At 43.1% G+C, this 16,323-nt stretch overlaps 1 protein-coding gene across 4 annotated transcripts in view; it reads right to left on the bottom strand.

Moving 5' to 3' along the window:
- LOC139559198 (endoplasmic reticulum membrane sensor NFE2L1-like) overlaps positions 1-15,645 on the bottom strand; it is a 28,988-nt gene extending 13,343 nt beyond the window's left edge. For all 4 annotated transcript variants that reach the window (XM_071374978.1, XM_071374979.1, XM_071374980.1 and 1 more), the window contains exon 1: positions 14,545-15,645. In XM_071374978.1, coding sequence (XP_071231079.1) covers positions 14,545-15,108 — 564 coding nt within the window. In that variant the 5' untranslated portion in view covers positions 15,109-15,645. The remainder of the gene's footprint in view (positions 1-14,544) is intronic.
- Between the last annotated feature and the right edge of the window lie 678 nt (positions 15,646-16,323).

The following is a 16,323-nucleotide window of genomic DNA, read 5'->3' as shown; positions in this document are numbered from 1 at the left end:
ACTGGCAAAAAGTGCTCTTCACTGATGAGTCGTGGTTTTGTCTCACCAGAGGTGATGGTCGGATTCGCGTTTATCGTCAAAGAAATGAGCGTTACACCGAGGCCTGTACTCTGGAGCGGAATCAATTGAGGTGGAGGGACCGTCGTGGTCTGGGGCGGTGTGCATCATCGGACTGAGCTTGTTGTCATTGCAGGCAATCTCAACGCTGTGCGTTACAGGGAAGACATCCTCCTCCCGCATGTGGTACCCTTCCTGCAGGCTCATCCTGACATGACCCTCCAGCATGACAATGCCACCAGCCAAACTGCTCATTCTGTGCGTGATTTCCTGCAAGACAGGAATGTCAGTGTTCTGCCATGGCCAGCAAAGAGCCCGGATCTCAATCCCATTGAGCACGTCTGGGACCTGTTGGATCGGAGGGTGAGGGCTAGGGCCATTCCCCCCAGAAATGTCCGGGAACTTGCAGGTGCCTTGGTGGAAGAGTGGGGTAACATCTCACAGCAAGAACTGGCAAATCTGGTGCAGTCCATGAGGAGGAGATGCGCTGCAGTACTTAACTTCTCTTGGGTAGGAGGCAGCATTTGGAATTTTGGATGAAAAGCATGCCCAAATTAAAACTGCCAGCTACTCATCCCCAGAAGATAAGATATGCATATTATTAGTAGATTTGGATAGAAAACACTCAGTTTCTAAAACTGTTTGAATCATGTCTGTGAGTATAACAGAACTTATTTAGCAGGCGAAACCCCGAGGACAAACCATTCAGATTCTTTGTTGTTGTCACTCTTCTCAATGAGTTTTCATTGGAAACCAGATTTCTAAGGGACCATCTTGCAGTTCCTACCGCTTCCACTGGATGTCAGTCTTTAGAAATTGGTTGAGGTTATTCCTTTGTGTAATGAAGAAGTACGGCCATCTTGAAGGAGGGTCACTCGAAGTGTCCTGTTTGTTAGACGCGAATGACCAGAAAGCTAGCCACAGTTGGTTTTAATCCTGTATTGAAAACAGATCATCCCGTCTTCAATTTGATCGATTATTTACGTTAAAAAATACCTAAAGTTGTATTACAAAAGTAGTTTGAAATTCTTTGTCAAAGTTTACAGGTAACCTTTGAGATATTTTGTAGTCACGTTTCACAATTTGGAACCAGTGTTTTTCTGGATCAAACGCACCAAATAAATTGACATTTTGGATATATATCGACGGAATTATTCGAACAAAAAGGACCATTTGTGATGTTTATGGGACATATTGGAGTGCCAACAACAGAAGCTCGTCAAAGGTAAGGCATGAATTATATTTTTATTTCTGCGTTTTGTGTTGCGCCTGCAGGGTTGAAATATGCTCCTCTCTTTGTTTACAATGGTGCTATCCTCAGATAATAGCATTGTTTGCTTTCACCGAAAAGCCTATTTGAATTCTGACATGTTGGCTGGATTCACAACCAGTGTAGCTTTAATTTGGTATCTTTCATGTGTGATTTAATGATAGTTTGATTTTTATAGTAATTAATTTGAATTTGGCGCTCTGCATTTTCTCTGTCTTTTTGCCAAGTGAGACAGTAGCCTCCCGCCTAAACTCAGATTTTTTTATATAAATATGAACTTTACCGAACAAAACATACATGTGTTGTGTAACATGAAGTCCTATGAGTGTCATCCGATGAAGATCATCAAAGGTTAGTGATACATTTTCTCTCTATTTCTGCTTTAATTTTTACTCAAGGAGAATGCGGTTCTTATCCAGTTACACAAATCCACAAGGAGTCAGCAGAAACCACATTATAGTTAATTGAATGTATTGTTTAGAGTTGTGTAGTGGCTTCGCTGGCATGCATCAAAAAAAAAAATGGTTGTTTGCCCCACCAAGATTGACATGTTCAAATCGCCACTGATAACAGGAGGCGCTGTTTTCTGCTACAATGAACCCCAGTAGCAAAGTTAAATGACGCAGGCCCTACCTAACTGTTACTAGAGTGCTGTTAACCACAACTTATCAGTCTGTTGACAACTGCGGTCATTTACAAGGTTGATGCTAGTCTTCGATGGTACACTGTATACCGGGGTATTTGGAAATAGCTAGGGATGGTTTTTCAATACTGTTTAAACTATTTATTTGACATTTTGCAATAAATATTATTTGTAGCTACTGCCTGCAGTCAACTGTGCAATATGTTTGGAGAAAAAGCAGATTGCGTACTTCATTTCACCGGTCACATTATGAAGCTTACAGTAGTTCCCCAGAACATTTGAGCCAGTCATGAGTTTGTTTGTAAATAGCACAATGGGAGAAAGCGGGAGCAGGTGAGTACAGCTGTGTACTGACAGGGGTCGCGTTTTATCAGTGACGTGCAAATATGGTTTTCCTTAACAAAAAATACATTAGTGCAACACATTCAGAAGAAGATGGCTTCATTTTCATCAGATGATAACTTATGTGCAATGCTATTTGGCTGGCAGCCACACAAGTAAATGAGCTACAACGAAAAGGCAAAGTAAAAACGATGCATGGCCATAATATTTCTAATGTTTAGCATAGAAAGAATGTAGCCAGCTACATTTCCTAGGGTTTTGCTTAAATCTTGCATTTTACCACAGAAAAGTAGGCTGGCTGCAACGAGAAAATGCTGAGCAGAAATTACAATAAGAAGTATTTTGGATCTGCGTTTACAAAATGCAGGAAGATATTTCTTTGGCATGATCTTTTTTTCCTGCATGAAAAATGAAGAAGTTGACCTTCCTAGTTATCTAAGTATGTTAGTGAATTGATAAGGTAACGGGGCATCATATTGTGTAAGTGTTCTGCCGTGTTTGAGAAGTCAAAGCCCTTTGGATGAGTTATCAGTGGCAGCTGTACAGATATCTTTTGATTTCCTTGCGTTTTTTCCCTCCTCTCCGCTCTCAGCCCTTCCGCTCTCAGCCCTTCCGCTCTCAGCCCTTCCGCTCTCAGCCCTTCCGCTCTCAGCCCTTCCGCTCTCAGCCCTTCCGCTCTTAGCCCTTCCGCTCCTCCCCCAACTTCTCTGAGCAGAGCAGGGAGGCCTGTTGCCCTAGCAACTCCAGACATATGCTGCTTCAGAGCAGAGTATGTGAGTGGAATTGAGCAGTTGGAAATCCCTCATCGCTCATGGAGCAGTGCCTTCTCCTTTCCAACCGCTCAGCTAAAAACCGCGCAGAGCTCACAAGACAAAAAAAAAAACAGCAGCTCCAAATTCACTCCATTCATTAAAATCACAATTTAACCAACACACATCTATTTCTGTGACTACCTGGACCTACCATTTGCTTTTGAAGTATTGAAACCAAACCATGTGATTTGAATGAAAAGTATTTGAATAAACAAAAAGGTGAATGTAAAAAATAGCACAATTTCAAATAGGCTACATGTCATATTAAACAGCATATAAACACTCAAAATAGGTCAGGAGCCAGACGGGGAGCCTAAGAAGGAAAACAAATGAGTTATTTAGGCTATATTATTTCAATTATTTCCAGGCTATAGCCTACAAAGAAATACCTTGTGAAGCATTTGCGAGTGCGACGCAATAGCCTTGTAGGGACATATTTTGTTGTATTAATCATTAGTCTATACATTTTGCATATAGGCTGTGACTTACTTGGAATGAAATACAAATTAAATTTAAAAAATGACAGTGCTTCAATTAATTTTCTGGCCAGTCTGGGGCTTCAGGATCATGGGATGGGGCCTGGAGAGTCGGCCAGCAGCGGAGAATATCCTCTCCACACAGGCAGAGCCACTGGGGATGCTAAACACACACTTGGCCATTCTTGCCAGGCTGGGCAGAGATTTTATAGATATATGTAGGCCTAAAAGGTTTTTAGGCAAAATAACCCAATCAAAACAGAATGCTTCTTGAATGTGGGAATATACCAGGCCTATTGGCCAAAAATCAATGATGGCCTATTGTATATACAGTGGGGAGAACAAGTATTTGATACACTGCCGATTTTGCAGGTTTTCCTATTTACAAAGCATGTAGAGGTCTGTAATTGTTATCATAGGTACACTTCAACTGTGAGAGACAGAATCTAAAACAAAATTCCAGAAAATCACATTGTATGATTTTTAAGTAATTAATTTGCATTTTATTGCATGACATAAGTATTTGATCACCTACCAACCAGTAAGAATTCCGGCTCTCACAGACCTAGTTAGTTTTTCTTTAAGAAGCTCTCCTGTTCTCCACTCATTACCTGTATTAACTGCACCTGTTTGAACTCGTTACCTGTATAAAAGACACCTGTCCACACACTCAATCAAACAGACTCCAACCTCTCCACAATGGCCAAGACCAGAGAGCTGTGTAAGGACATCAGGGATAAAATTGTAGACCTGCACAAGGCTGGGATGGGCTACAGGACAATAGGCAAGCAGCTTGGTGAGAAGGCAACAACTGTTGGCGCAATTATTAGAAAATGGAAGAAGTTCAAGATGACGGTCAATCACCCTCGGTCTGGGGCTCCATGCAAGATCTCACCTCGTGGGGCATCAATGATCATGAGGAAGGTGAGGGATCAGCCCAGAACTACACGGCAGGACCTGGTCAATGACCTGAAGAGAGCTGGGACCACAGTCTCAAAGAAAACCATTAGTAACACACTACGCCGTCATGGATTAAAATCCTGCAGCGCACGCAAGGTCCCCCTGCTCAAGCCAGCGCATGTCCAGGCCCGTCTGAAGTTTGCCAATGACCATCTGGATGATGCAGAGGAGGAATGGGAGAAGGTCATGTGGTCTGATGAGACAAAAATAGAGCTTTTTGGTCTAAACTCCACTCGCCGTGTTTGGAGGAAGAAGAAGGATGAGTACAACCCCAAGAACACCATCCCAACCGTGAAGCATGGAGGTGGAAACATCATTCTTTGGGGATGCTTTTCTGCAAAGGGGACAGGACGACTGCACCGTATTGAGGGGAGGATGGATGGGGCCATGTATCGCGAGATCTTGGCCAACAACCTCCTTCCCTCAGTAAGAGCATTGAAGATGGGTCGTGGCTGGGTCTTCCAGCATGACAATGACCCGAAACACACAGCCAGGGCAACTAAGGAGTGGCTCCGTAAGAAGCATCTCAAGGTCCTGGAGTGGCCTAGCCAGTCTCCAGACCTGAACCCAATAGAAAATCTTTGGAGGGAGCTGAAAGTCCGTATTGCCTAGCGACAGCCCCGAAACCTGAAGGATCTGGAGAAGGTCTGTATGGAGCAGTGGGCCAAAATCCCTGCTGCAGTGTGTGCAAACCTGGTCAAGAACTACAGGAAACGTATGATCTCTGTAATTGCAAACAAAGGTTTCTGTACCAAATATTAAGTTCTGCTTTTCTGATGTATCAAATACTTATGTCATGCAATAAAATGCAAATTAATTACTTAAAAATCATACAATGTGATTTTCTGGAATTTTGTTTTAGATTCCGTCTCTCACAGTTGAAGTGTACCTATGATAAAAATTACAGACCTCTACATGCTTTGTAAGTAGGAAAACCTGCATAATCGTCAGTGTATCAAATACTTGTTCTCCCCACTGTAGATAATAGAACAAAAATGAACTAACATTTAAGAGATCAGATTTTTTGGGTTTATAAATACTTTGCTACAAAGACACACGTAGTTATCTACTCATTCCTTTCTTTTAGGATGTAGTAAGTACACCATCATACTTTCAGGATAGGTGTCTTTTCAGATTCCACAATGATTCATTAGTTGTGGACACGACATCACAGCACTCCCTCTCTTGCTCCTCATCTTTGTAAGTCACCTTGATTTTGCACCTGTGTGTTTTGTCAGTGTCTTTATGAAAATATTTATTGAACTCCATGACAGTAGCTAGATCAAGTTGCTATGGCAGCACAGAAGTAGACTATAATGCATGCTGGGCCAGGCCTGCCCCGAGATCGTGAAGTGAGCGGTACTGGAGCTCCAGCCCGTGGGAAACTCGCTCCACGCGACAGTCAAATTGGGCAGGCTCCGCTCCAGCTCTACTCACATACTCTGCTTCAGAGCCAGTACCGTTCTTCCTTCAGACAAGCATGTGTCCAAATGTTGTTCATTTGCACAATGTCTCGTTCACATTCGCTTGGATATGACATTCGGTAGCTCCTACCGACAATGCATTCGGGAAACTATTCAGGCCCCTTGACTTCTCCCACATTTTGTTACGTTACAACCTTATTCTAAAATGGATGAAATTGTCCCCCCCCCCTTCAATCTACACACAATACCCCATAATGACAAAACAAAAACTGGTATAGAAATTTCACATTTACATAAGTATTCAGACCCTTTACTCAGTACTTTGTTGAAGCACCTTTGGCAGCAATTACAGCCTTGAGTCTTCTTGGGTAGGACGCTACAAGCTTGGCATACCAGTATTTGGGGAGTTTCTCCCATTCTTCTCTGCAGTTCCTCTCAAGCTCTGTCAGGTTGGATGGGGGTGTCGCTGCACAGCTATTTCCAGGTCTCCCCAGAGATGTTTGATCGGGTTCAAGTCCAGGCTCTGGATGGGCCACTCAAGGACATTGAGACTTGTCCCGAAGCCCCTCCTGCGTTGTCTTGGCTGTGTGCTTAGTGTCGTTGTCCTGTTGGAAGGTGAACCTTCGCCCCCAGTCTGAGGTCCGGAGCACTCTGGAGCAGGTTTTCACCAAGGATCTCTCTGTACTTTGCTCCATTCAGCTTTTCCTCAATCCCGACTAGGGTCGCAAAGGGTCGGAAACTGTCCGTGAAATTTCCAGACATTTTCCATGGGAAGTTATTTAGCGAATTTAGCTTAAATTCATCAAAAAAGGTTCGCTTATAACAGTGAACCTTTTTTTGTGGGATACACATAAGGCAATTCTAGGTCTTGTAGCATATTTTGATTAAACTAACCCCAATTCAATGGAATTGCAACCCTCTGCATGCACAGTGCATTCTTCCATCACATGTACAGCTGATTCTGAAGATTTTGCCATCTAATGAGATGCTATTGAGCCCACACTACTACACTGTCTGAGCCAAGGACTGCATGCTTTCTGGTAAGATTTTATTACAATACTGGTTGGGGTGAATGTATTTTATATGACATACATGATTTTTTTGTTAACTAGTAAATAGTCGCCTACAGCAAAGTGTGTTTAAATCATTCGTAATTTGTTAACAATTTCTGATAGTTTTAGCTTGCTTCAGCCTGCTAACTGAGGAGTGTTAATGCACCTGTTTCCATACATGTTTCATTTAAACATTTATCTTACAAAAGGAGTTGTTTAATCTAACTGCTTAACAGTACTTGTTTCCCCCCCTAATCTTTACAGGAAAATGCCACGTACACCATGTGATGTGTGGAGACATTTCACTGCAGCTAATGTAGAAGGAAAAGCTGTGTACATTTGCAAATACTGTGCCAAATCATATGTGCAACAAAGATGCAGAATCATCTGGCCAAGTGCATAAAGTTCCCTCAGCACTCACAAAAAGCAACCTCTGACAAAAGTCCCTCTACTTCTATTCGAGGTGAAAATGATGAACCAGACACCTTATCGATAGCAACAGCTCATGGTCCTCCTGGAATCAGAAGTTTTTTTTTACTCAATGGAGGAACGTAGTCAGAGAAATGCTGATGAATGTCTTGCTCGAGCTGTGTATGCAACTGGTTCACTCTGATGCTCACAGGCAATGTGTATTGGAAGAGATTTATGAATGTTCTTCACCCAGCATACACCCCTCCAACCAGACACGCTTTATCTACTCATTTGCTGGATGCAGAGTTCAACAGAGTTCAGAATTCAAGTGAAGGTCAAGCAAATCATAGAGAAAGCAGACTGTATTGCAATCATCTCTGATGGGTGGTTGAATGTTTGTGGGCAAGGAATAATTAACTACATCATCTCCACCCCTCAACCAGTATTCTACAAGAGCACAGACACAATGGACAACAGACACACTGGTCTCTACATTGCAGATGAGCTGAAGGCAGTCAATGACCTTAGACCACAGAAGGTATTTTCACTGGTGGCAATGCTGCAAACATGAAGGCTGCTTGGTCTAAAGTGGAGGAGCCCCATTGGCTGTACTGCTCATGCATTGAATCTGCTCAAGGACATCATGTCACTGAAAACAATGGATACACTCTACAAGAGAGTCAAGGAAATGGTTAGGTATGTTAAGGGTCATCAAGTTATAACAGTAATCTACCTCACCAAGCAAAGTGAGAAAAATAAAAGCACCACATTGAAGCTGCCCAGCAACACCCACTGGGGTGGTGTTGTCATTATGTTTGACAGTCTCCTGGAGGGGAAGGAGTCTCTCCAAGAAAATGGCCATATCACAGTCTGCCGATATGGACAGCCCCATCAAGAGGATCCTCCTGGATGATGTATTTTGGGAGAGAGTAGTAAGCAGCCTGAAACCTATAGCAGTAGCCATTGCACGGATTGGAGGAGACAATGCCATCCTGTCTGATGTTCAGACTCTGCTTGCAGAAGTAAGAGAAGATATCCGTACTGCCCTGCCCACTTCACTGTTGCTCCAAGCAGAAGAAACTGCAGTTCTGAAATACATCAAAAAGCGTGAAGATTTATTATCGATGTTATTATCGATGTTCCCGAACAGATTTCACTTGTTTTCCCAAAATAAGCACTGGGTAGCTGCAGAGGAACAGGATTGGAGAGCCCATGGCATACAGAGTTTGGGGAGAATATCACCCGTCACGCAGCGAGAGCATGCGCCTCAAACAGTGGTTGATGCGTGTAGTGAACTACAGTTGAAGTCGGAAGTTTACATACACTTAGGTTGGAGTCATTAAAACTCGTTTTTCAACCACTCCACAAATTTCTAGTTAACAAACTATAGTTTTGGCAAGTCGGTTAGGACATCTACTTTGTGCATGAAACAAATACTTTTCCAAACAGCTGTTTACAGACCGATTATTTCACTGTATCACAATTCCAGTGGGTCAGAAGTTTAAATACACTAAGTTGACTGTGCCTTTAAACAGCTTGGAAAAATCCAGAAAATGTCATGGCTTTAGAAGCTTCTGATAGGCTAATTGACATCATTTGAGTCAATTGGAGGTGTACCTGTGGATGTATTTCATGGCCTACCTTCAAACTCAGTGCCTCTTTGCGTGACATCATGGGAAAATCAAAAGAAATCAGCCAAGACCTCAGAAATGTTTTTTTGTAGACCTCCACATGTCTGGTTCATCCTTGGGAGCCATTTCCAAACGCCTGAAGGTACCACGTTAATCTGTACAAACAATAGTACACAAGTATAAACACCATGGGACCACGCAGCCGTCGTACCGCTCAGGAAGGAGACTCGTTCTGTGTCCTAGAGATGAACGTACTTTGGTGCGAAAAGTGCAAATCAATCCCAGAACAACAGCAAAGGACCTTGTGAAGATGCTGGAGGAAACAGGTACAAAAGTATCTATATTCACAGTAAAACGAGTCCTATATTGACATAAGCTGAAAGGCCGCTCAGCAAGGAAGAAGCCACTGCTACAAAACCACCATAAAAAGCCAGACTACGGTTTGCAACTGCACATGGGGACAAAGATCGTACTTTTTGGAGAAATGTCCTCTGGTCTGATGAAACAAAAATAGAACTGTTTGGCCATAATGACCATCGCTATGTTTGGAGGAAAAAGGAGGACGCTTGCAAGCCAAAGAACACCATCCCAACCGTGAAGCACGAGGGTGGAAGCATCATGTTGTGTGGGTGCTTTGCTACAGGGGGGACTGGTGCTCTTCACAAAATAGATGGCATCATGTGGAAGGAAAATTATGTGGATATATTGAAGCAACATATCAAGACATCAGCCAGGAAGTTACAGATTGGTTGCAAATGGGTCTTCCAAATGGACAATGACCCCAAGCATACTTCCAATGTTGTAGAAAAGGCTTAAGGACAACAAAGTCAAGGTATTGGAGTGGCCATCACAAAGCCCTGACCTCAATCCCATAGAAAAATTGTGGGCGAGCAAGGAGGCCTACAAACCTGACTCAGTAACTCCAGCTATGTCAGCAGGAATGGTCCGAAATTCACCCAACTTATTGTGGGAAGCTTGTGGAAGGCTACCCAAAACGTTTGACCCAAATTAAACAATTTAAAAGGCAATGCTACCAAATACTAATTGAGTATATGTAAACTTCTGTCCCATTGGGAATGTGAGCATTCCCAGAAATAAAAGCTGAAATAAATAATTCTCTACTACACTCCTCAAAAAAATAAAGGGAACACTAAAATAACACATCCTAGATCTGAATGAATGAAATATTCTTATTAAATACTTTTTTCTTTACATAGTTGAATGTGCTGACAACAAAATCACACAAAAATTATCAATGGAAATCAAATTTATCAACCCATGGAGGTCTGGATTTGGAGTCACACTCAAAATTAAAGTGGAAAACCACACTACAGGCTGATCCAACTTTGATGTAATGTCCTTAAAACAAGTCAAAATGAGGCTCAGTAGTGTGTGTGGCCTCCACGTGCCTGTATGACCTCCCTACAACGCCTGGGCATGCTCCTGATGAGGTGGCGGATGGTCTCCTGAGGGATCTCCTCCCAGACCTGGACTAAAGCATCCGCCAACTCCTGGACAGTCTGTGGTGCAACGTGGCGTTGGTGGATGGAGCGAGACATGATGTCCCAGATGTGCTCAATTGGATTCAGGTCTGGGGAACAGGCGGGCCAGTCCATAGCATCAATGCCTTCCTCTTGCAGGAACTGCTGACACACTCCAGCCACATGAGGTCTAGCATTGTCTTGCATTAGGAGGAACCCAGGGCCAACCGCACCAGCATATGGTCTCACAAGGGGTCTGAGGATCTCATCTCGGTACCTAATGGCAGTCAGGCTACCTCTGGCGAGCACATGGAGGGCTGTGCGGCCCCCCAATGAAATGCCACCCCACACCATGACTGACCCACCGCCAAACCGGTCATGCTGGAGGATGTTGCAGGCAGCAGAACGTTCTCCACGGCGTCTCCAGACTCTGTCACGTCTGTCACGTGCTCAGTGTGAACCTGCTTTCATCTGTGAAGAGCACAGGGCGCCAGTGGCGAATTTGCCAATCTTGGTGTTCTCTGGCAAATGCCAAACATCCTGCACGGTGTTGGGTTGTAAGCACAACCCTCACCTGTGGACGTCGGGCCCTCATACCACCCTCATGGAGTCTGTTTCTGACCGTTTGAGCAGACACATGCACATTTGTGGCCTGCTGGAGGTCATTTTGCAGGGCTCTGGCAGTGCTCCTCCTGATCCTCCTTGCACAAAGGCGGAGGTAGCGGTCCTGCTGCTGGGTTGTTGCCCTCCTACGGCCTCCTCCACATCTCCTGATGTACTGGCCTGTCTCCTGGTAGCGCCTCCATGCTCTGGACACTACGCTGACAGACACAGCAAACCTTCTTGCCACAGCTCGCATTGATGTGCCATCCTGGATGAGCTGCACTACCTGAGCCACTTGTGTGGGTTGTAGACGCCCTCTCATGCTACCACTAGAGTGAAAGCACCGCCAGCATTCAAAAGTGACCAAAACATCAGCCAGGAAGCATAGGAACTGAGAAGTGGTCTGTGGTCACCACCTGCAGAACCACTCCTTTATTGGGGGTGTCTTGCTAATTGCCTATAATTTCCACCTGTTGTCTATTCCATTTGCACAACAGCATGTGAAATTTATTGTCAATCAGTGTTGCTTCCTAAGTGGACAGTTTGATTTCACAGAAGTGTGATTGACTTGGAGTTACATTGTGTTGTTTTAAGTGTTCCCTTTATTTTTTTGAGCAGTGTATTATTCTGACATTTCACATTCTTAAAATAAAAGTGGTGATCTTAACTGACCTAAGACAGGACATTTTTACTAAGATTAAATGCCAGGAGTTGTGAAAAACTGAGTTTAAATGTATTTGGCTAAGGTGTATATAAACTTCCAACTAAGTGTTCTTATGCTTATTTCTCAGCTGCTCATATTAAGTACAGCTCCGCTGTAAAAACGAAGTAGTCTACCAGGCATCATTGAAAAATGGACTGGCAGGAAAGCGTGCTGCCTCCATTTGCTATTCCTGCCCATTGGATAATGGTCCATTTAAATTGAAACTAATTTTACATATAAAGACAAGATTACATTTTGAAGTCTGATGTGTGAAAATACTTGATGAGAGAACAGCTGTGCATCCCGAGGGAAGGAACAGTGCACAAGCTTTTTTTACTACTTTCTCAAATCAATAGGCTCTAGTCACATCATATAGGACATATACGTTCTCATTTCTAAGACATTAAGGTTTGTATCATTCACAACTAAAGTTGCCAAACACCTCTAAATCTAGTATATAGGACCTGTTTCAAACGCTCAACATGGCCACTTCACTAGGCACACTCGCTCCGGAAAGGGAAAAATATCCTTTCTATTTTAGTCAATTATATTCAAAGGTTAAATTATATTCTTCATACTATAAAATCATATAAAATAATGGCATGGGACTTAAGCATATCTTGTCTTCTAAATGAACCAGGCTACAGCCTATGACATGGAGCATAGCCAGGCCAACTCATTCTGTTCTTAGGACTCGACTCAAATAAATAATGGACTTATTGTGATGTACAGTATATTAAATTGATTTATTTTACTTTTTAAATGTAAATGTTCCGAAGGCGGGCATCAGTAGCTTGTATGCATGGAAATGCTAAACGTGCTTATGTTAATTAGCGGGCAATTACCGTGACACCAGCATGCTTTTGCATGACAATAACTGGCTGACAAAATGTCATGACCGCCACAGCCCTAGGTTACACAATACAAATCTCCTAACAGCTGCAAGTGAAGTCGTGGGGGATAAGATAACCCGGTCTTTGACATTGGACACTCCCAAGCCACAGCAGTGTTTTTCACTACAGTGAGTGTGGGCCTTTGTCCCTACAAAAACACACACCCAAGGCCCAAAGAGTGTGTAACCCTATGGGTGGAGAGAATAAGTAATTCAAACCCACAACTTACACAACAGGGTTCGTCATGTTTTACCACAGGGGCGGATGAGAATACAGCAAGAGTACAGCGTTTGCATATACGTTAATGCCAGAGGCAAAGGGGATGACTAAAATTGAACTTAATCCAAGTCCTCTTCTGACTAGCTCGGTCTGGACTTGTAAATTGTGAAAGTGGAACTTCTTCAACGATAAGAAACAAAGTTTTGTAGCCTAAATCCAACTGTCATTGTTGTAAGAATGTAGAATTTCCTGCACCTTCTTTGGAAAGTGTAGTGCGTGATCTTCTGAACAGAAAAACTGAAACCTAAAACAAGGTTAGTAGTAAATTAAACTCTGACAAAAAAAATCTAGGTAAATTGATGGCATCCAAATCGTCTTAAACTAGAGTTGCCTTGGGCCTGCTGTATTTGAGGACAAATGCTTTTACAAAGAGGGGGCAGGTACTAGGCCCTTACTTCCCCACCTATTCTCCTGGCCCACAGCTGGTGAACAAGGGTAAAGTGTGAAGAAATAACAGATTCAACAACTAGCCTCAGGGAATCACATCCATTGATCCAGCAGCTGTTCTGTCTCACTCCTCCTCAACCATAAAAACTGCAACCCTGGGAGATTCATTACTAGTGATGGGAAACAGGCTGTCTCAAACATTTGGGTCTTTAACCCAATTTTTCCAGAAAGTGTCATGATGTTAAAGTTAAGAAAAGATAAGGGGGAAATGAACTGGTTGTTTTATGCAACAGGGCCCTGTCCCTTTAATGGCGCATCTAGCACGTGATGAATGTGCCAGTCCAGCAATTTGTGCACTGCTGCTGCTCATTTCATGTCAAAGTTTGAAAATAACAAATACATACAAAATTATATACTTCTGTCAGGTTAGCCTACTTTGCTGTTAACATTTAATTGACAAGGGTTTGGGGAAAGTAAGACGATTACTGGCCACACACGGGAGTGATAGACAAACACGCACAAGAGACAGACGAAATAATGCTGGAAATGAATTGGCAGATAGTGTTAGGTTTGACTATGTAAGCCAATAGTGGCTAACCAGGGGTGTGATAATGTCAATGTTGATTAGATAGTAGCTTGCGGTGTCTGATACTTGTGAAATTTGTTCATGGCTGTTTGCGGTGGAACACTTAAATTGCATGTACTTTCAGAATTGTTTGGTGAACTGCGCTGATAGCTCGCTATCGACCTGTTGGAGGAGACCTCTGTCGTTTATTTATTACGTTGTGCTTAGTCAGGAGATACCAATCTAAAGGTCATCTAGCTTTAAAAAAAAATAACATTCAAAGTGAAAGTGAATGTAAAAGTTCAGCATGCCATGTGCATAGAACCTTATCAGTTGGTGTCATAACAGCAAGTTAGCTAGCTAGTAACGTTATTGGCCTAACGTTAGCTGTTTAGCTGGCTATCACAATACACTTGTCAGTCCCATTGTCAGCTACACTTAGTGTAGCTAAAGGCCTAGTTCGCATTTCATCACAAAACTTCATGGGCGACACATTAGTTAGAGTAGATGAAGTTTGAAGCCAGATAAAGTTGGCTAGTTGGCTGCAGTACTCGCCTCTTTGGGTATCTCGCAGGCTCCGGTGCTGGGATAAGGCCCCGGCTCAGTGCTTAGTTGGGTGGCAGTCTGGCACTCCTCCTGCCGGCCTCTCAACCTAGCGCTAACAGTAGAACAGCTCTCGTCCTCGGCGAGAAGGTCAGAGTCGTTGGTCTCTTCCCCGGTGCTCTCTGACGACAGCCCCGCATTAACATTACTGCTACTCGTACTGTTCGGTGGCTCTCCGAATTCCGATCTGTCAGGTACTTGGTGCACGAGCCACGCGCTCAACTGCGTAGGGAACCGGGCGGGCGACCCAAGAGCCCTCACCTCGTCCAGAAGCCGACGGCTGGCGAAGAAATAGTCCAACTCCGGACATTTGGGGTGCACGCTGTACCCGTCCCAATTGTCCCTCAAACTGTGAAACGGTGTCTGGATAAAGGCTGAGCTGGGACCGTCGTTAATCTCTAGCGGTGAGTAGTAGCCGTTCCAGTAGCTGTCGACATCCACGCGAACTCCGATCAAACTGAGTAAGATCGTAAACTGGATTAGTCCCTCTGTGAAGTATTTCTTCACGTTTTGCATCTTTTTATTTTTGTGGGGAAGAACGTCAATAAAGAGAAACGCTGATCCTAGAGTTCCCTTTAGCCCACTAAACAAAGACAATGCAAAACAAAAGAGCACGAGTTCCTTTCCCCTGTCAGACAAAGAGGTCCGCCCGTCCCCGGCGAAAACGTTAGCTAGCTACTGCACTACCGGCTTCTGATAACTTCCTGACAGAAACATGCTCTTAAACGAACAACTGTACCACGACCACATATAATTAACAATTTAATCATAGATGAAACTATAATTAACTGTAATCTCCCTTGTTTATTTGTCTGCCTTGTTTTAATCTAATTATAATATAAAATATATATTCCGAATCGGTTCTCTCCTGGGTTTAATGTTTATTGCTCTCTCACTCCCTACCGGCCGCGTGGAGGAGTCTTGGGGAAGGATTTGCATAATTTACAAAATGTGGGCCCATAGCTCATCGCAACAGGCTCCGATTGGCTGAAAATGTATTCTGTCATGTAGTGAGCCAATTGTAGCATCCCACCGCTCTTAGTTAAAAAAAAAAAAAAACGCCCCCTTCATTGGATTTCTGGCCCAAACACAGCCTTATGAACATACATTTATACTTAGCAATGTGCTTGAAAGTAATTTTATTTAATCTTGCAATATCTGAAACGGTTTACAATGTGTATCACAAGAACATTACCGTTATTGTGGAATGTTACTTTGCCCTTTAGTGTCAGGGGCGGGACCTCGACAGTACTTCCGGGGACATTTTCTTTTTGACGTTTGGCCTACTGACCTGCTTTCAACACTACACGATATGTACAGTACAGTGTTCACAACCATGTACCAACGGGTCATGTTGTTCTTGGGAACTCAGCAATTAATTCAAACATGTTTCAATAAAGTCTTTAGTTATGAATGATAGTTACTTAATCCTCTTCATACCTATGTGAAACATAAGGCTTCCACGAGAGAGTGCTACTGTTGCCAATCTATTGCTTGTCTGGAGATTGTGTTCCATGACAGAACACAGTCCTTCATCTCCTTCTCCCACCCTCAATAATGATATACATTGGTACATTTGATTAGTATTTTCTCTCATACAATAAAAAATATTGATGCCTAGAAAAATAAAAATGTAAAGACAAAAATGATTAGACTTCTATAAAATGTTGAACAAGTGCATGACACTTTCTTCAGTAGAGGTAGAGCTAGTGGGCCTAACTAAGTAGAATT

The sequence above is a fragment of the Salvelinus alpinus genome, chromosome 29 (assembly GCF_045679555.1).
Source record: "Salvelinus alpinus chromosome 29, SLU_Salpinus.1, whole genome shotgun sequence".
Classification (NCBI taxonomy): Eukaryota; Metazoa; Chordata; class Actinopteri; order Salmoniformes; family Salmonidae; genus Salvelinus; species Salvelinus alpinus.
This window is presented reverse-complemented; position numbering and strand designations above follow the sequence as displayed.